The sequence below is a fragment of the Acipenser ruthenus genome, unplaced genomic scaffold (genome assembly GCF_902713425.1).
Source record: "Acipenser ruthenus unplaced genomic scaffold, fAciRut3.2 maternal haplotype, whole genome shotgun sequence".
Classification (NCBI taxonomy): domain Eukaryota; kingdom Metazoa; phylum Chordata; class Actinopteri; order Acipenseriformes; family Acipenseridae; genus Acipenser; species Acipenser ruthenus.
Window position 1 is genome coordinate 175,458 of NW_026707532.1, and position 20,140 is coordinate 195,597.

The following is a 20,140-nucleotide window of genomic DNA, read 5'->3' on the forward strand; positions in this document are numbered from 1 at the left end:
ATTACAAAGAAAAACACCAAACAATGCATGCAGGGCTGAATTAGGCCTTTATCCATTGATTATTAACATCCAAAAAAGAGCATTAAAATACTGGATTCATCTAAAAACTAGTGATCCAAACTCACTCCATCATAAAGCCCTGCAATACCAAGAGCTCAGCCCAGAAAAGAGTCCCCTCAGCCAGCTGGTCCTGAAGCTCACTCAGCTGAGCAACACTGACATCAGTCAGCTTCAGGACAGCACTGCAAAAACAATTCCAATTAGTGTAAACCAAATTATAAAACACCTGAAACACTCCTATCTGGACCATTGGGATACAAATACTAAAACACAAAACAAACTAGAGTGCTATCGGACCCTAAATAGAAATTACACCCTGGCAGAATACCTGGTAACTGTCAGAAACACAAAGCAGAGGCAGATCCTGACCAAATACCGGCTCAGTGACCACAACCTGGCCATTGAAAAAGGCCGACAGAGGCAAACCTGGCTGGCCAGGGAGAACAGGCACTGTGGTCACTGTGAGACAGGAGAGGTCGAGACAGAGATTCACTTCCTGACACACTGTGAAAAATATAAAAACATAAGGGACATTTTCTTCCCCAAATTCTGTGATTTAGTCCCAGAATTCCCAAAAATGTGTGATACCCAGAAGCTGTCAATCCTGCTGGGGGAAGACAAACACACAGCCAGACTGGCTGGTCAATACGTGGAGACCTGTCATAGCCTGAGGGACAGACCGTGAACACGTCACACTAGAGAGGGAAAAGAGAGAGGGAGGGAGAGAGGGATTCTGTTTAATATAGAAAGAGGGAGGGAGGGAGGGAGGGGGTATTGTATAATTATGGGAGGGGGGATTCTGTTTAATATAGAGGGGGGAAGGGGGTACTGTTTGATATAGAGGGGAAGGGAGGGATTCTGTTTACTGTATTAATATAGAAGGAGGAGGGATACTGTTAGTATTAAGAAAAATTCTTTGTCTGTATATTTGAGTTGGTTATGCCATGTATGTGCTTTGGCAACACAATTATTTTTATTGTCATGCCAATAAAGCCAATTTGAATTGAATTGAGAGAGAGAGGAGAGAGAGACAGAGAGAGGGAGGAGAGAGAGAGAGAGACCACATCAGGGACAACACATTGCAAAACACAATGGGAGGAGTTTATTACTGTAACCTGGCTAATTAAAAATATTATATAGTCTCTGTAAGTCGCCTTGGATAAAGGCGTCTGCTAAATAAACAAATATAAATTTATATATATATATATATATATATATATATATATATATATATAATCACAGACACTCACAAATAGCATTAAAATCAACTAAGATAAAAAGTGATAAATGCAGAACGAACGATATTATTATTATTATATTATTTTTATAATAATGAGTAATACACACCCACATGTTCATAATACAGGAGGTATACATTTATATAAGCCTTTGACGCGCTGCAATTATACAGTACAGAGAATTACAACGGCAAACAGCGTTGTACACACACGACACACACACAGAGAGCTACAGTATCAATAGATATTAACAGCTATTAATTACTGCAACAGCGAGATTGTGGTTCATCTATAATATTTTAAAACGCACGTCGTTTAATTAAAAAGATATACACACATTTCTAAAGAAAAAACAAACACACACTCACACAAAACCGTTTCGCATTGCAACCGCGTGTTTCCTCTTCCAAAAACACACAGCAAATACAGAACCAAACGAATCCTAATTCAGAGACAGTTGAACACCAATCCTGTGCATCTATCTATCTATCTATTTATCTATATATATGAACCTAGCTTGAGCCCGGGCTGCAGTGGATCTGGCGCTTGCACACACACACACACACGCACACACACACACACAGGGTAATAAACACACTCCCGACTCTCACCTGAGTCACCATGATGATCCTGTCCATGAATCGCTCCACGCCCGCAAGAACAGAGCTGAGCTCGCTCGCTGCTGTCTGCAAACAACTAACTCGCCGTGTGCAATCGAGGTGGCGTGACTCCGTTGTTAGAAAATACCTATTATTATTATTATTATTACACGACCTAGCTAGCTATCTCTCTATCTGTGCCAAAGGTAACACGCAGCGGCCAGCGCTGTGTTACAAACTACACGCGATCAAACATTAAATAAGACTACAAAGTATCTGTTTTGATCTATCTATAGCTTCGATTGCTTTTAAAAAAAAAAAAATCGCACACGCCACGATCCCTTTCTTTCCTTCTGCGAACCCGATCCCTTGTTTTTTTTGTCAAGTCTTCCCCCTCTCTCTCTCTCTCTCTCTCTTTCTCTCTATCCCCTCTGGCCTCCTTCCATGATTAAACCCAGATGGCTCTCCTCTCTCTCTCGCCCCGCCCCCTTTCCGCTGGTGATCGATCAAAGCGACCGCAAAACTCCAAGACCCTCCCCTCCCGCGTTCTGCACACGCCCACTGCCAACTGCCAAACGTCGGCGAGAGGGACACGGAACACGCCCCCCTTTGTTCTGTCTCCGCCCAGGCATTCTAGCTCCTCCCACTGCCGTTTTGCAGATAGGGATTCAAGCCCCGCCCTCTGGCGCTTCCCTCGTCTTGACACGCCCACCGCTGCAGTCTAGCCCTGTGCAATTCAACACCGTTTCGCTGTTCTTAAAGGCATATCGTTTTAAAGCGATTAATTTATGACTTTTTTTTTTTTTTTTTAAAAGGTCGAGCGGGGATAGTTAACGACAAACGTTTCGCCCTGGATAAGGGCGTCTGCTAAGAAATAAATAATAATAATAATAAGTCTCTCATTTTCTATAAAATATAAAATTCTTTGACAAACGTTTCAACTCCAAATGCTAAAATCAAACTTGACAAAATAAATATCTGCCATACTAAAGCATTAAACAGTAACTGAATATTTACAGTAGCTGCACAGGACAAACATATTCATGTGTGTGTTTGTGAATAATATCTGTGACTAACTACACACACACACACACTGACCCTGTGCTTGCCACACAAAACGCAGCCCCGTTTTAAAATCACACAATAATAAGAGAGCCAGTCTTTACTGCAAACCACAGGAATTGCAAGCACTTGGTGTATTACTCTCAGACACACACTGATGAAAGTTACACAGGCTGAAGTTACTGCTCATTGAAACTGCATTGAAAAGACTGATTTCAAAACAGACACACATGCAGTTATGTAGTTTGAGGACTTTGCATCGACTCCAGTATTGTGTAGATTTTCCTTTATGATAAACTGAGACACACACACACACAGAGTCACTAAGACAGAGTCACAGACACACACACACAGAGTCACTAAGACAGAGTCACACAGAGTCACAGACACACTGACACACACACAGTCACTGAGACACACACACAGACACACAACAGTCAGAGACACACAGACAAACACAGACACACAGAGACACACACACACACACAGAGTCACGGAGACACACACTGTCACTGAGAAAGACACACACACACTGAAACAGAGTCACTGAGACACACACACACACTGGTCACTGAGACAGACACACACACACACTGAGACACACAGAGTCACTGAGACACACACACAGACACACAAGAGTCAGAGACACACAGACAAACACAGACACACAGAGACACACACACACACACAGACACACAGAGACACACACACACACTGACACACAGACACACACACACACACACACACAGACACACAAGAGTCAGAGACACACAGACAAACACAGACACACAGAGACACACACACACACACTGACACACACAGTCACTGAGACACACACACACACAGGGCAGGACAGGGTGTGGTTTTTTAAGTATTTGCTCTGTTATTCTGGGCGAGTGCTAACAGCATTAATTGCTTTGTCAAAACCTGTTCAAAACTCAAAGTGCAAGAGCCAAGATCTCCCGAGTCTCACACACACGGGACTGAAGGAGAGAGAGGGATAGAGGGAGTGGAGGTATTCCCTGTGCTTTACCATGCTTCCCTATGCTTTACCAGACCTCTCTGTGCTTTACAATGCTTCCCTATGCTTTACCACACCTCTCTGTGCTTTACAATGCTTCCCTATGCTTTACCAGACCTCTCTGTGCTTTACAATGCTTCCCTATGCTTTACCAGACCTCTCTGTGCTTTACAATGCTTCCCTATGCTTTACCAGACCTCTCTGTGCTTTACAATGCTTCCCTATGCTTTACCAGACCTCTCTGTGCTTCACAATGCTTCCCTATGCTTTACCAGACCTCTCTGTGCTTTACAATGCTTCCCTATGCTTTACCACACCTCTCTGTGCTTTACAATGCTTCCCTATGCTTTCACTGTGCTTGATCACACTTTGCTGTGTTTTTACGATGGGAGACGTTGCTTCTCTCTCTCTCTACACTGTTACACTCTGCACAGCAGCTGTCTCGGACTGACCTCCAGGAGAGAGGGGGAAGGTGGGGGCGGGTGTCGGTTTTAACCCTTTAATGGCTGCGGGGGACCAGCTGTCGCTCTGACTCAGGGTGAAACTGGGGGGTAGGGAAGTAGGGTTAAGCGACAAATACTGAGAGACACAGACACACTGAAATTCACACATTAGAAGAAGGGACGTTCCCCACCAGAGTCCATTTGCAGCCACTAAACTCCTAAAAGTCTCAGAGAGTGGAGATCTCACACTCCGAGCGTCAACGACAAAGCCGTCACAAAACGCCCAAACCAGAGCTGGTCTGCTGGACTCAGTTTAGTTTCAATCACGCTGATGAAGGCACTAGAGCCCCAAACTAGAGCTGGTCTGCTGGACTCAGTTTAGTTTGAATCACGCTGATGAAGGCACTAGAGCCCCAAACTAGAGCTGGTCTGCTGGACTCAGTTTAGTTTCAATCACGCTGATGAAGGCACTAGAGCCCCAAACTAGAGCTGGTCTGCTGGACTCAGTTTAGTTTCAATCACGCTGATGAAAGCACTAGAGCCCCAAACTAGAGCTGGTCTGCTGGACTCAGTTTAGCTCCCCTCTTTCTATCTTTGCCACGTGTGTTTCGAAATTAACCCTTTGCTTACCTGCACGGTCAGCCGAGAGTGACGATGGTATGGCGGGTATTCCATGGAGTAAATTCCCATCATGGTTACTGGTTCCAGTATAAAAATAAAAGTCTTGCCGTTTCTTTTTTTAAAAACCACACACACACAGAGACTTCCAAAAGGTAGAAACAGGACAGAGAATGGGACAGAGTGTGGTGATGGGAGTTCAAATCTGTGCGAGTCTCGCTCTCTCTCCTCCCTCTCTCTCCTCACAGCTGTCAGGAGTAGACAGGCACACACAGCTGTCCTCTCCAATCTCAGCTTCACACACTGGATTTTTCAAAGCAGGTTTGGAAAGGGTAAATATTTTTTCACTCCTCCCTTAACGTTTTCAAAGCAATGTGCTTCAGGCGACGCAGAGTCAGGCTTTTTATTGAAATTCCTGTGATTGTGTGAGATGGAGTCCCTCCCAAACAGTGCAAATCTGACGTGTGTGTGTGTGTGTGTCTGTGCCTCAGTGTGTGTGTGTGTCTGTGCGTGTCTGTGCCTCAGTGTGTGTGTGTGTCTGTGCCTCAGTGTGTGTGTGTCTGTGCCTCAGTGTGTGTGTGTTTCAGTGTGTCTTGTTTATTGTTAAGAAAATCGACACAAAAATCAAACACATTCCACTGTAACCAAATGTTTTTGTCTGTTTGAAAAGAAAACGTTTCCTCTAGAAATCTCTCTCAGCGTCTTCAGTGTAAATTCAATGGCAAACGTTTCCGCTAGAAGTCTCTCTCAGCGTCTTCAGTGTAAATTCAATGGCAAACGTTTCCGCTAGAAGTCTCTCTCAGCGTCTTCAGTGTAAATTCAATGGCAAACGTTTCCACTAGAAGTCTCTCTCAGCATCTTCAGTGTAAATTCAATGGCAAACGTTTCCACTAGAAGTATCTCTCAGCGTCTTCAGTGTAAATTCAATGGCAAATGTTTCCACTAGAAGTCTCTCTCAGCGTCTTCAGTGTAAATTCAACGGCAAACGTTTCCACTAGAAGTCTCTCGCAGCGCCTTCAGTGTAAATTCAATGGCAAACGTTTCCACTAGAAGTCTCTCTCAGCGTCTTCAGTGTAAATTCAACGGCAAACGTTTCCACTAGAAGTCTCTCTCAGCGTCTTCAGTGTAAATTCAATGGCAAACGTTTCCACTAGAAGTCTCTCTCAGCGTCTTCAGTGTAAATTCAACGGCAAACGTTTCCACTAGAAGTCTCTCTCAGCGTCTCCAGTGTATTTAACTGTCTCAGTATTTCTAAACTCCTGGCTGACAGCTGCACGTTGCACTTCAGGTCCTTCAGGGAGTGGTGCTGTGGTCTGGTATCACACACGACACCAGCTCCCCTCTCAGCTGTGCTTGTGTCTGAGAGCTCATGATTAACTCTGCGAGTGCTGAAAGAGGAGTCCTGTCTGCGAGTCTGAGAACAGCTGCCTGCAGACAGGCAGAGAGACAGGCAGACGGGCAGAGAGACAGGCAGAGACAGGCAGAGACAGGCTGGCACTTTGAAAAAAAAAACTCAATCAACACATTGATACTTTAAAATGTAATATTTTGTTCCGTGATATTTTGTAATGTGATTCTTTGTACTGTGATATTTTATAAATATTGTAAGTTGCCCTGGATAAGGGCGTCTGCTAAGAATTTATATATATATATATATATATAAAGAAATGTGTGTGTAATATATTATATATATATATATATATATATATATATATATATATATATATATATATATATATATATATATATATATATATATTACACACACACACACACCTATCTATATATCTACAGATATCAATAAATTTACTATTGTATTAGTAGTAAAATTTACTATATTATTATTATTATTATTATTATTATTGCTACTACAAATACTATTATTAAATGGTATACTCCTTGATTATTATAATCACTGATGCTTGTGTTTCTCGTTTGCTTCACTAGTCACTGAATTTCACAGCATCTGGTCTTTTAGACTGGGGGGGGGGGGGGGGGGGTAAACACTACAACCTTCAACCCCCCCCCCCCCCCCCCCCAAAAAAAAAACAACAACTGTGACCAGAACAGCTGAGACAACCACACAGACTCAGAGTCACACACACTCCTGTTCGGTTTGACGCTACAGTATAATATAGAATCTCTTCTTCTTGGGGTCTGTGTTAGTTTACTACATTCTGAAAAGAGTTTAGTGTCATTAAAGCTGCAGACAGACAGACAGACAGACAGACAGACAGACAGAGCCCCACAATCCTGTTCGGTTTGACACTACAGTATAATATAGAATCCCTTCTTCTTGGGGTCTGTGTTAGTTTACTACATTCTGAAAAGAGTTTAGTGTCATTAAAGAGAGAGAGAGAGAGAGAGAGAGCAAGAGAGAGAGAGAGAGAGACAGAGAGCACAAGGGATTTACAAGAATGATAGGATGAAGGGATGAGAAGAGATGAGAGGGGATTATCTCTGGATTATTAAATCCATCCTGTTAAATCTAAATGCTACTGCAAAACTACCCAGCTAATCTGCAAGATTCACACGCAGGGACAATGCCGAGGGGAGAACTACATTACCCAGGGTTCCACCGGGCCTCCCTGCACTACATAACCCAGAGTTCCACTGCACAAGAGTCCACAGAGCTCACAGGATTCCAAGACAGAAAGGACTGCAACACAGCTAAGGAACTACATTACCCAGGGTTCCACCGGGCATCCCTGCACTACATTACCCAGAGTTCCATTGCACAAAAGCCCACACAGTTCTCAGGAGTTCCACGATAAAGGACTACAAACTACCTAGAGGGAACTACATTACCCAGAGTTCCACAGCAGAGGACTGTGTCATGATTGGACATTTATTTAACTGTTCTTTTCACAGGAGGGATAGATCTGGAAGGAATAATATGGAACGGGAGTTAATTGTTAAATGTCCCTCCCTCCCTCCCTCCCTCCCTCCCTCTCTCTCCTCTGGTCCCTCTGTCCATCTTCTCTCCCTCTATCTGTGGTCTTTCTCCCTAGTCTCTCTCTCTCTCCTCTCTTCTCTTCTCTTTTTCTCCTTGGTCTCTCTCCTCTCTGCTCTTTCTCTCCCTCTTTGTTTTTTCTCCCTGGTCTCTCCTCTCCTCTCTGTGGTCTCTCTCCCCGGTCTCTCTCGTCTCCCTGGTCTCTCTCTCTCTCTCTCTCCTCCCTCTCTCTCTCTCTCTGGTTTTTCTCTCTGGTCTCTCTCCCCTCTCTCTGGTCTCTCTCTCCTCTCCTCTCTCTGGTCTCTCTCTCTCCTCTCCTCTCTCTGGTCTCTCTCTCCTCTCCTCTCTCTGGTCTCTCCCTCCTCTCCTCTCCTCTCTCTGGTCTCTCTCCTCTCCTGTCTTTCTCTTTCTCTCGCCTCTCCTCTCTCTGGTCTCTCTCTCTGGTTTTTCTCCTTGGTCTCTCTCCCCTCTCTCTGGTCTCTCTCCTCTCCTCTCTCTCTGGTTTTTCTCCCTGGTCTCTCTCGCCTCTCTCTCGCCTCTCCTCTCTCTGGTTTTTCTCCCTGGTGTCTCTCCCCTCATCTCTCTCCTCTCTTTGTCTCTCAGGGTGTAATGAATTCTTCAGAAAGGTGTGGCTGGGTGCCGTATCTCAACCTGTCAGTTTAAAATAAACCAAACAAAAACACATTCCCTGCTCCACACTGCCCTCTGCAGCAGAGTCTGCATCACAACAAGATCTGTTAGAAATTCATGATTTCCGAACTTACTAGCGCCCCCTAGATTGGAACCCAGGCCTCCAGAGGAAGGTGAAAGATCAGCCTATTGCATTAACATTAACCCACTAGCGCCCTCTAGCCCTAAACCGTTGAATCGCCTCAGTAAAATTAGGTCTGTATTTGCAATACTGATAAACACATATCTAATGTCAGGGCAAGGTCACTTCTGAAGAGCGAGCCAACATGCAACACACGTGTAAACCAGACAGGGCAAAGGTCGCCTTACCTGGCTGTGCATGGGCTGGTATCCGTGGTAACCGGAGGTCAAAGGGTCACTCTGAAAGAGAAGAGGGGGAGGAGACGAGGTGAGCAAACAGAACGAGAGGAGAGAGAGAGAACGAAGGTTTCTGAAACAGTGTATTAAAAAAAGAAAGGAGCGAGGCACAGCGGAAGGAGAGAAAGAAAATATGCTTGGAAATCCAAAACAGAATATCAGATAGATAAAATAAAAAGTTTTCATTCTAAAAAAAACAGGATTTTAAAAGAAAGGCGAGAAGCAAAGAAGGAGAGAAAGAAAGACTTCCTTCAAAAATATATTAAAGATGAATAGATAGACAGAAGCAAACTAACAGGGCAGCAGTGTGGAGTAGCGGTCAGGGCTCTGGACTCTTGACCGGAGGGTCGTGGGTTCAATCCCAGGTGGGGGACACTGCTGCTGTACCCTTGAGCAAGGTACTTTACCTAGATTGCTCCAGTAAAAACCCAACTGTATAAATGGGGAATTGTATGTAAAAATAATGTGATATCTTGTAACAATTGTAAGTCGCCCTGGATAAGGGCGTCTGCTAAGAAATAAATAATAATAATAATAATAATAATAATAATAATAATAATAATAATAATAATAATAATAATAATAATAACTAATAATAATAATAATAAATAAAGGAGATAAGGGAAGACACACACACACTGACCAAGATCAGACACACACACAAAGATCAAAGATACACACAAAGATCAAAAGATACACACACACAAAGATCACGCACACACACACAGACCCACTCACACTAGCAAGTTTATTACAGGCAAGCTAACAACTGGATGCTTCCATTTACAGTCAGAGAGGAGAGAGAGAGAGAGAGAGAGAGAGAGAGGACAGACCCCTCCCCCAGATTCTGATCCTCTCAATAACTTGCGCTAAAGATCCTGATCAAGTTTCAGTCCCGTCCCCTCCCCTCTCTCTCGGACCCCTCAGGGGGGGCTGTTTCTATTTCAGTCCCACACCCCACCCCCCCCTCCTGAACTCGGCATCATCCTGGGCTCAGCCAATCAGAGCGCAGGGACATGGCATGGTTGCCTTGGAGACGCAGTCATGGGTGAGAGAATTCCAGGAAGGAAGAAGGAATGAGGTCATCACATTCCTCCAGGCAAGGAGAAAGACAGAGAGAGGAGAGGAGAGGAGAAGAGAGGACAGGAGAGAGGAGAAGAGAGGACAGGAGAGAGGAGAGAAGAGATGAGTGGGGAGAGAGGAGAGGGGAGGAGAGGAGACAGGAGAGGAGAGACAGAGAGAGGAGGAGAGGACAGGAGAGAGGAGAGCGAGGGGAGGAGAAGAGAGGAGAGAGCTCTGTATCTAATCTATGAGATTGTGGCCTGATTTGTAATAAACTCTCAATCTCCCTCAATTCTCTCATCCATCTAGCCATCTCTCTCTCTCTCTCTCTCGTAATTGTGTAATTAAATCTCTTCACCCTTGTGATGTGTTTGCAAACTCCCGGGGGGGGGGGGGGGAGAGAGAGAGAGAGAGAGAGAGAGAGAGGGGGGGGGGGGGAGGGTTTAGTTCATTTAGAGTCTCTCTCAAATTCAAAACAGTATCGACAAGTCACACAAGCAGCATTGTTGCCAAAAAGTCCACGCAGCTATGAAAAAGTAAAATAAAACACACAGAAAATCGCTCGTGTTTGTCTCTGTATGCAACTCCCAGTGCGATCAGAGTGGACGTGTTGAAAGATCTCCACTCTGCTCTTCCAATGCTACACCGGACACACGATTCTGACGTCTCTCCCTTTTTTCCTCCCTCTCTCTCCAAAAAAAGATCTGCAGTTTCTCCTCCTTCATCCCTCCTTCTCTCCCCTCTCTCTCATCCTCCCTCTGCTCTCTCCCCCCCTCTCTCTCTCACACACAAGAGTTTCTTTGTGTTTAAATTTCCTGTCAGCATCTGGGAACGATTAAAACGATTAAAAACGCTGAGCCAACAAAAAAAAACTAAAATAACACACATCACCACCGCAATATACTGAGAATTTGAGAACTGCGATTTCCCAGTTAAAGTTGAATGTTTATCTAAGTGTATATATACACAAAGATGAAGGAAACTGGCTCCCTGGGGTGGCCATCTTGGCTCAAGCCCCTCATTAGCTCTGGGTGAGACTCGGGCTCCATCTTGGAGTCGCCATGGAGGCAGTTTCCTGGCCTGGCAGAGTTTAAGGGCGTGTTGGGAAAGTCTGGATTTCTGCTGGAGTTTGCAAAACATGGTTCTGTCTTGATTAAAAAAATATAAATAAATATAAATATATATATATATATATATATATATATATATATATATATATATATATATATATATATATATATATATATATATATATATATATATATATATATATGGAGAGAAAGACAGAGATTTAAGACAGAGAAAGACTTCTAGTGGAAACGTTTGCCATTGAATTTACACTGAAGACGCTGAGAGAGACTTCTAGTGGAAACGTTTGCCATTGAATTTACACTGAAGACACTGAGAGAGACTTCTAGTGGAAACGTTTGCCGTTGAATTTACACTGAAGACGCTGAGAGAGACTTCTAGTGGAAACGTTTGCCATTGAATTTACACTGAAGACGCTGAGAGAGACTTCTAGTGGAAACGTTTGCCATTGAATTTACACTCACACAGAGAGAGTCTGTCTGTGTCTGCATCTTCACTCTCTCAATGAATCCTTTCACAGAACTGGAGAGGTAATTCAACAAGACCAGACACACTCACTGACACACTGAGACACACACTCACAGGGCTGGGAATCAGACTCCTATTGCACAGCAGTGTGATCCAGTCCAGGTTTTACTGCTACCAGCTTGATCAGCCCCCAGTGTGTCTCGCTAACAAGCTCAGGTGTGTCTTATTATTAAACTCCTAGTGAAACCAGGATAGGATCAAGCTGGAGAGAGAGAGAAAGAGGAGCTGCCAGGTTATTTCAATCCCTCCTCTCTCTCTCTGTCAGTCTTGCTTCGTTATTATTTCAATAGCCTGGCTGTGCTGTTCTTTGTCTTTCCATTACTGACTGATTGACCCAATCTGGGAGCCAGAGACTGCCGACACAAAACAGCTTTAATTAGTGCATGTGCGTCTCAGCGAGCGAGCGTGTGTGTGTGTGTGTGTGTGTGTGTGTGTGCGTGCGTGTGGTCTCTTCCATCTGAGATGAGACACTCTGAGATCACAACAGAGGGGCGACCAGACTTATTAACTGATACAAGAGGGGGAGAGAGAGAGAGAGAGAGAGAGAGAGAGAGAGGGAGGGTGGGAGAGGCAGAGAGAGAGAGAGAAAGAGAGAGAGGGTGGGAGAGGAGAGGAGAGAGAGAGGGTGGGAGAGGAGAGGAGAGAAAGAAAGAGAGAGAGAGGGTGGGAGAGGCAGAGAGAGGGAGTGGGAGAGGTGAGGAGAGAGAGAGGGTGGGAGAGGAGAGGAGAGAGGGTGGGAGAGGAGAGAGAGAAAGAGAGGGTGGGAGAGGAGAGGAGAGAGTGGGAGAGGAGAGAGAGAAAGAGAGAGGGTGGAAGAGGTGAGGAGAGAGAGAGGGTGGGAGAGGAGAAAGAGAGAGAGAGAGAGAGAGAGAGAGGGAGAGAGGGAGGGAGAGGCAGAGAGAGAGAGAGAGAGTGGGAGAGGAGAGGAGAGGAGAGAGTGGGAGAGGAGAGGAGAGAGAGAAAGAGAGAGGGTGGGAGAGGAGGAAAGATTTTGAAGTAACTGGATGTTGGAGAGATGTGGGGGTCCCTGGAGAGGGGAGGAGGGAGGGGGGAGGGGGGGGCAGACCCCAGTACTGTAACTCTACCCCCCCCCCCACTCCCCCCTCCCCTAAAGAAACAAACATTCCTGTCCTGTGAGTCATGAGAGGAAAAACAGATGTGCAGGAAAAGAGGGGAGAGGGCTGGATTTCTCTCTTTCTTTCGTTCCCTCTCTCTCTCAAAAAACGTTTTCTAGCACGTTTGTGTATTTCCAGCAGTGATAACTCGGGGTATACAGAACACACAGAGTAAAACACGTCAACAACAATTACTTTACTGCAATTTCAGCAAACCGAGCTGCTAGAACTGGAACCGTAATTATAACTGGGACTGACCCCAGGGTCTGAGATATATATATAGATAGATAGATAGACATGGCGACTTTCACGAGATTTGATTGGCTCTCGTAATGATGATATTTGCATATCCCGATTACTCAGAATTCTATACCTCATGGCTTCTCTCACCTTAACTCAAGAGATTATAAATATAGATAGATAGAGAGATACACACATTATCTATATCTTTCTCTCTCTATATATATATCTATCAACCTCTCCGCTCCGCCTGCACTAGAAGACTGGCTCTACCTCCGCTACGCTCCCCTGCCTCCAGAGCCCGCTCCTTCTCCACCCTCGCTCCGCAGTGGTGGAATGACCTTCCTACAGATGTCAGGACTGCCCAGTCCCTGACCACATTCCGGCGCCTCCTTAAGACTCACCTCTTCAAAGAGCACCTGTAGAACTCCTCTGTTTGTATCCTGGGACACTATCACCCTTCATTTAAATGCGCTTTATTTTGCTCTTATCTGCCCCCTATTTTACTGCATTTAATCCTGTACTTCAGAATACTGTAATCTGCCAAGTGTTTAACCTGTAGTACTTTGTATTTAATCATATCCTGATGTAACTATCACTATTTAATCATATCCTGATGTAACTATCACTATTACCTGCTGTATTATTGAATTGTGGTTTGTCACACTTGAACAAAAGTTATTGTATTTCTTGCTCTTATTGTATTACTTGTATTGTAACACTTGAAATGTATTTGCTTACGATTGTAAGTCGCCCTGGATAAGGGCGTCTGCTAAGAAATAAATAAATAATCTCTCTCTCTCTATATATATATATATATATATATATATATATATATATATATATATATATACACACAAACACACACACACAGGGATCAAGGCTATACTTGCATCCTGAGCCATTCAAATAAAGTCCTAATCCCACAGCAGTGACGTCAAAAAGTGATAATTCCTCTAGAGGAAAATATACTTGAACTTTGACCCCTTTGACTCCTCGAGACCGTCCAGTTCAAACACAGAACGTCTCGTTTTCAATCACTGGACGACACCCACAGCACAGAACTGTTCATTCATGAGAATACCTTATCAAATAAAAACGATGTCAAGCTGGAACATTCGTATCTCAGAGAAACCGGAGAGGAACGGGAAATTAAAACAAGGCAAAGGCGATCATTCAAATCCAGCGAGTCTCTTCTCGTTTATTTGTTGTTAGGAGGAGGGGAGGGTGGGAAATACAGCCCCCCCCCCCCCCCCTCGCTGACACACGCGCCGACAGACCGCATTAATCTCCTGGCCCCTGTCGCCATGGTAACGAGCTTCACCGAGCGGGTAATTGGTCTGTCTGTGTGTCTCGGTCTGAATGCATTGAAAGGCTCTCGTTTTAATTGCTCTGTCGGGCTGCCCTGGTTTGTAGACGTTCAAAAGGAACGACCGACTCTCTCGTGAAGAGAGCTAGCGAATCCACAGCAGAGGCCGCGGCTCCTCGCTGCGCGTCGAGGGGTCGCCATGCTTTCTTTGATAGAGGTCTGCATCGTTTGTATCGCTGGCTCGCCGGTCCCAGAGGTTCGAGAAAGGGGTCTCGATACCAGGAGGTTCAAATCCCGGCTCAGCCACTGACTCCCTGTGTGTGTGTGTGTGTGTGTGTGTGTGTGTGTGACCCTGAGCGAGTCGCTTCCCCTCCTTGTGCTCCGTCCTTCGGATGAGACGTCAAACAAACGAGCTCCTATTGGAAGTGACTCTGCAGCAGCAGCAGCAGTTGTTGATGATGCAGAGTTCACCCCCCTAGTCTCTGGAAGTCGCTTTGGAGAAAAGCCTCCGCTGAACGACTCGTTAATAATAATAATAATAATAATAATAATAATAATAATAATAATAATAATAATAAAACAAGACCACAGGACAGCTCATGGTAGTTAAATCTATTGACTTATTGAATTGCCATCAACAGCATCTAAATACAGTACATGATGTATCGTAATAGATGCCTGTATTGTTTGTATTGGGGGGGTACAAGAATGTTAAAGAACTACAGCTCCCAGCATCCCTCACCACTGGTGCCAGTGAGGAGGCATGCTGGGAGTTGTAGTTCTAGCCAGGGGTGTACAGATTCACTGCGTCTCAAGACCACAGAACAGCTCATTGTAGTTGAACTACAGCTCCCAGCATCCCTCACCACTGGTGCCGGTGAGGAGGCATGCTGGGAGATGTAGTTCTAGCCAGGGGTGTAGAGATTCACTGCGTCTCAAGACCACAGAACAGCTCATTGTAGTTCACAGAGTGGTTCTTGAGAGCCGTGTGTTTTATAGCTGGTATGATGAACACACGCTCTCCCGGTCTCACTGAACAGAACAGCCCATAATTAAAGGATCATGTGATCTTCCTGCGCCTCAAAACACAAACATCACATGAACCTTATCAGAACACTAGTGTATCCATACACCCCAATATGAGAAGAGCGTCAACATATAGATGCAAAACTGTGACACACACACAGACAGACAGACGGACGGAGGTACAGACAGACAGACACACCCTTGTATCCCCAGAATCTGATTCTCAAGAACTTTTAGCTAAATTATGTTGATAGCGAGTTTCTTGACAATGGGAGAAACGCTTCAGAACAGATAGATGTTGGCAAGGGCTTTATTACACTGTGTGCCGCGCTTTTACTGTGGAAAAAATTATTAAAAAAAAGAAAGAAAGGGAGGGAGAGAGAGAGAGAGAGAGAGACTGAATTACATACAGGAAAGAGAGGGGATGGGAGGCAGATGTGAGAGAGAGAGAGAGAGAGAACTGAGAATTACACAAAGGAAAAAGTAGAGAGAGGGGAGGGGAAGCAGATGTGTGTGAGAGAGAACTGAAAATTACACAAAGGAAAAAGAAGAGAGAGGGGAGGGGAGGCAGATGTGGAAAGCAGATGTGAAAGAGAGAGACACACACACACAGAGGGGGAGAGGACATAGAGAGAGAGACACACAGGGAGAGAGAGAGAGAGAGAGAGAGAGAGACAGAGAGGGGGAGAGAGAGAGACAGAGAGGGGGAGAGAGAGACACACACAGAGGGGGAGAGGACAGAGAGAGAGAGACACAGAGGGAGAGAGAGAGAGAGACAGAGAGGGGGAGAGAGAGACACACACAGAGGGGGAGAGGACAGAGAGAGAGAGAGACACTGAGGGAGAGAGAGAGACACACAGAGGGAGAGAGAGACAGAGAGAGACACACAGAGGGGAGAGGAGAGAGAGACACAGGGAGAGAGACAGAGAGAGAGACACAGAGGGGGAGAGAGAGACACACACAGAGGGGGGAGAGAGACACACACACGGGGAGAGAGACAGAGAGAGGGGAGGAGAGAAGAGAGAGGGGGGTGCAGAGAGGAGATTTTTCAACACATCTGCTTCTGTTCAAACTGGGAGTTTCATACTGAGAGAAACCGGAGTGATTTCTGTGCGTTTAATTTTTTTATTTTTTATTTTTAGCCGCGTTGACTTTTGAGAGAGAGAGAGAAGGAGAGGGTTTTTCAAAGCTGGAAAACAGATGTGAGAGAGAGGGAGGAGGAAAGAGAGAGAGAGAGAGAGCGAGAGAGGGAGGAGGACAGAGAGAAAGTGGTCTCAGACACTCCCAGGAGAGAACAGGATTTCCGACTCACTGCATATAATATAAAAGATATCCCACTTCCAAATCCTTCCAAAGAAACTGCAATTGATATTTTAGAGACAGCGTACTAATAACACTACGAGCAATAATAATAATAATAATAACAATAATAATAATAATAATAATAATAATAACAGTTGTGATGGTTCAACCACTTTCATTTGAAGCCAATTATTAATTGACTAAAAAAACACAGCGTTTCTTCCAAATGAAGTGTCATTTGCTGCCCGCGGGGCTCTGTGCAGGTTTGCTGGAGCGTGTGTGTCGCTAATCCCCTGGTGAAGTGGCCCAGCGCTTGGGATCCGATTGCAATCTGATCCCCCTGCTTCAGCAAAGAGGCTTGAGCGTCCGGTAACGAGATCAGCAGGGATAAACCCCCTGTTATCCGTCATGATCCAAAAACCGGGATTAAAAACAGGGAGGGAGGGGTGAAAACGAGGCTTGATGGGACCAGCGGTTTGAGAAAAGGGGTCTCGATACCAGGAGGTTCAAATCCAGGCTCAGCCACTGACTCCCTGTGTGTGTGTGCGTGTGCGTGTGTGTGTGTGTGTGTGTGTGTGTGTGTGTGTCCCTGAGCGAGTCGCTTCACCTCCTTGTGCTCCGTCCTTCGGATGAGACGTCAAACAAACGAGCTCCTATTGGAAGTGACTCTGCAGCAGCAGCAGCAGTTGTTGATGATGCAGAGTTCACCCCCCTAGTCTCTGGAAGTCGCTCTGGAGAAAAAGCCTCAAATGAACGACTCGTTTATTAATGATAACAGAGAGAGAGAGAGGCGCGTCAGAATCGCGTGTCCAGTCTAGCATTGGAAAAGCTTCTGTTCAAACTGGGAGTTTCATACAGAGAGGAAGAGGAGCGATTTCTGTGCGGTTTTTTTTTTTTAAAGCAACGATGATGAATAAAGACCGTTTGAATTTGAGAGAGAGAGAGAGAGAGAGAGAGAGGTGTACCAACAACCGTATACCATAATTTATATATATATATATATATTATATATATATATATATATATATATATATATATATATAATGTTAAAATATAGTATTTAAACAAAGAACCCACGCAGATGTGGAAAATTAGTCTGAAATTTATCATCATTATTATTATTATTTTAATAGTTGAAAAATGTGTCTTTATCCCGTGCATAACAAATAATTACCGCTCCGAGTCTCACATCCTGCCCATTGTGTTTGAACGCAGCGGATGTCGGTCTTTGTCCAGTTTCGCCTCGACATCCTCCCCACTTTTCCACTCAAAAATATCAATTTCTAGACACGCGTGATACAGTCACACCACGCGTTCTACCATTAATAATAATAATAATAATAATAATAATAATAATGTATTTGAAAAACGTACTGCAACTTTTCCATACGCGACCTTGTAATAATAATAATAATAATAATAATAATAATAATTATTATTATTATTATTACAGGATGGAAAATATAACCCTTTGTTTACATAAAAATGTCGTCACCACCCGTACCAGTAATTTGATACCAATTTTTAATATAACATACACAAGTGGAATGTATTTAATAACTTTACATTTAAAACAATGATATTTTTAAAATAATAATAATAATAAATATTGTATCTTACCAGTGAAATCTCTCCGGCAGCCAGTCCTCCGTCCATGCGAGGCCTCTTGCACTCCGCCGCGGCCGCGTTCATCGCACTGGCCGCCAAAGACGCCTCGGAGTCCGGATCTCCTCGCTTGATTCCCCGGGTGGAGCTCAAACCGCTCCCGGGCGACGATGATAAAGCTTGGGCCGGGTTATCAACGTCCCTTTCCCGGTCTAACATTACCCGAGCTCCCGGCATCATAATGTTGGAAACGACCTCGGCCGACATAATAATAATAATAATATTTTTTAAAAATATATATATATGTACGTATGTATGTTTGCAAGCGAGAAAGGTACACACCCCACAGTCTAAATAAATAAATAAATAAATAAATAAATCGATGTGTATTTATTAAAATAAAAAGGCTGGGATAAGGTTACTGTTCTCAATGCTTATGGGATATAATGTGCAGAATATTATTGTTAGCGGCGCTGTTATTAATAATAATAATAATAATATAATATTATTATTATGAAACAAAAGACGGCGTGTTTCTGAAAAACAACCACAAACAAAAACCAGCGGGCGGGGGAAAAAAAACACAAATAAATATAAAATATATCTGAATTCAATGCTATACTACCAGCGGGTGTGAACTACACAAAATTCCGTTCAAAAGAAACGCAGGAAAACTTAAAAAAAACACGCGTGGAAATTGCAATCCTGCAGCAGAAGTAATGGAGGTGTGGGGGAAACAATGGAACAGCCAATGGATAGATTATAACAAAATATATCGGGTTATAAATATGGTGATGATTTCAATGTGCGAAGATCAATGTCCAGCCTGCGCGACACGAATGATGAAACCGGTCCTGTGGTTTTTATGTATCTATATAAAGAGAGTCCACAGCGGCGTCGCTTGTTTATTTAAACACGTCCTTTTAAAAAAAGAAAATCGATTTTCCCGTCTTGTCTTCTTGTGGCTGGATTCACATCGACTCCTGGTTTTAATTAAATCACCTCCGACAGAAAAAAACAAAGGCAGTCGTTCGTTCTCGTTCCTTCTCTCTCTCTCTCCCCCCCTCTCTTTCTTCGTGGGGGGAAAAATATATCTATTTATATATTCCACCTCTTGCTGTAAACCGATGGCCGGTGGATGGCTAATTATTTATATAACCGGCGATATACACCCTTTTTTTCTATCCTGTCTTGTATTCAACGCTATAATCCGATTTTTTGGTGCAATAATATTTTATTAGAATTATTATTATTATTATTAGCGGTCTGATTGGAGCATGTAGGAGATTGTCCAAAGAAAGCGTCTCTTATACTCCGCTAGACCTTCGACTCGTATAGTCTTTTTTTTCAGCACTAAAATGTAAATAACGTTCCTTAATTTCACGGCGCTGCTTTTTAATCCCGAACCACCCTCGTTTATCTTTCTTTCTCTCTCTCTCTCTCTCTCGATTCCTCGCCGAGGCTGATGACGAGGATTCGGCTAGACTTCGGGAATCTCCGGCAAGTGGAAAAGCCGAGGGGAATGAAAAAGAAAGAAATTAGCCCGGATCTGACGAAGGATTCTTCAATGCGGGCTCCGCTCTGTTGTTACGCAAGAATCAGGGATCAGAGAGCAGAGGAAATGGGATTGAGTGTGGCCAAGCGCGACCCCTGGCGGTCATTCATAGAAGTGCGACTCGAGTTTTTATTTTTTAATAAAATGAAGGACATGTCACGAAAGGCAGACCTTTTTTTAAATTGATATGTATTACATGTTTGTAGTATAGGCTGGAGGTCTGTAGGACCCTACCAAATATTATTATTATTTCTTAGCAGACGCCCTT

General features: G+C 44.0%; 1 protein-coding gene across 7 annotated transcripts in view; it reads right to left on the reverse strand.

Moving 5' to 3' along the window:
- LOC117968005 (RNA binding protein fox-1 homolog 2-like) overlaps positions 1–19,918 on the reverse strand; it is a 50,199-nt gene extending 30,281 nt beyond the window's left edge. For 4 of the 7 annotated variants that reach the window (XR_009322212.1, XM_059018959.1, XM_059018958.1 and 1 more), the window contains exons 1-2: positions 18,333–19,918; positions 8,994–9,044 (exon numbers count right to left, since the gene is read on the reverse strand). Coding sequence is in view for 6 of the 7 variants with exons in the window: in XM_059018959.1 (XP_058874942.1) it covers positions 8,994–9,044; positions 18,333–18,584 (303 nt within the window). In the remaining variant the exon portion in view is untranslated. Of the gene's footprint in view, positions 1–1,909; positions 2,299–5,053; positions 5,475–8,993; positions 9,045–18,332 lie in introns of those variants that run through there. The other 3 variants (XM_059018960.1, XM_059018962.1, XM_059018963.1) reach the window with 3 other exon arrangements.
- Positions 19,919–20,140: the final 222 nt, after the last annotated feature.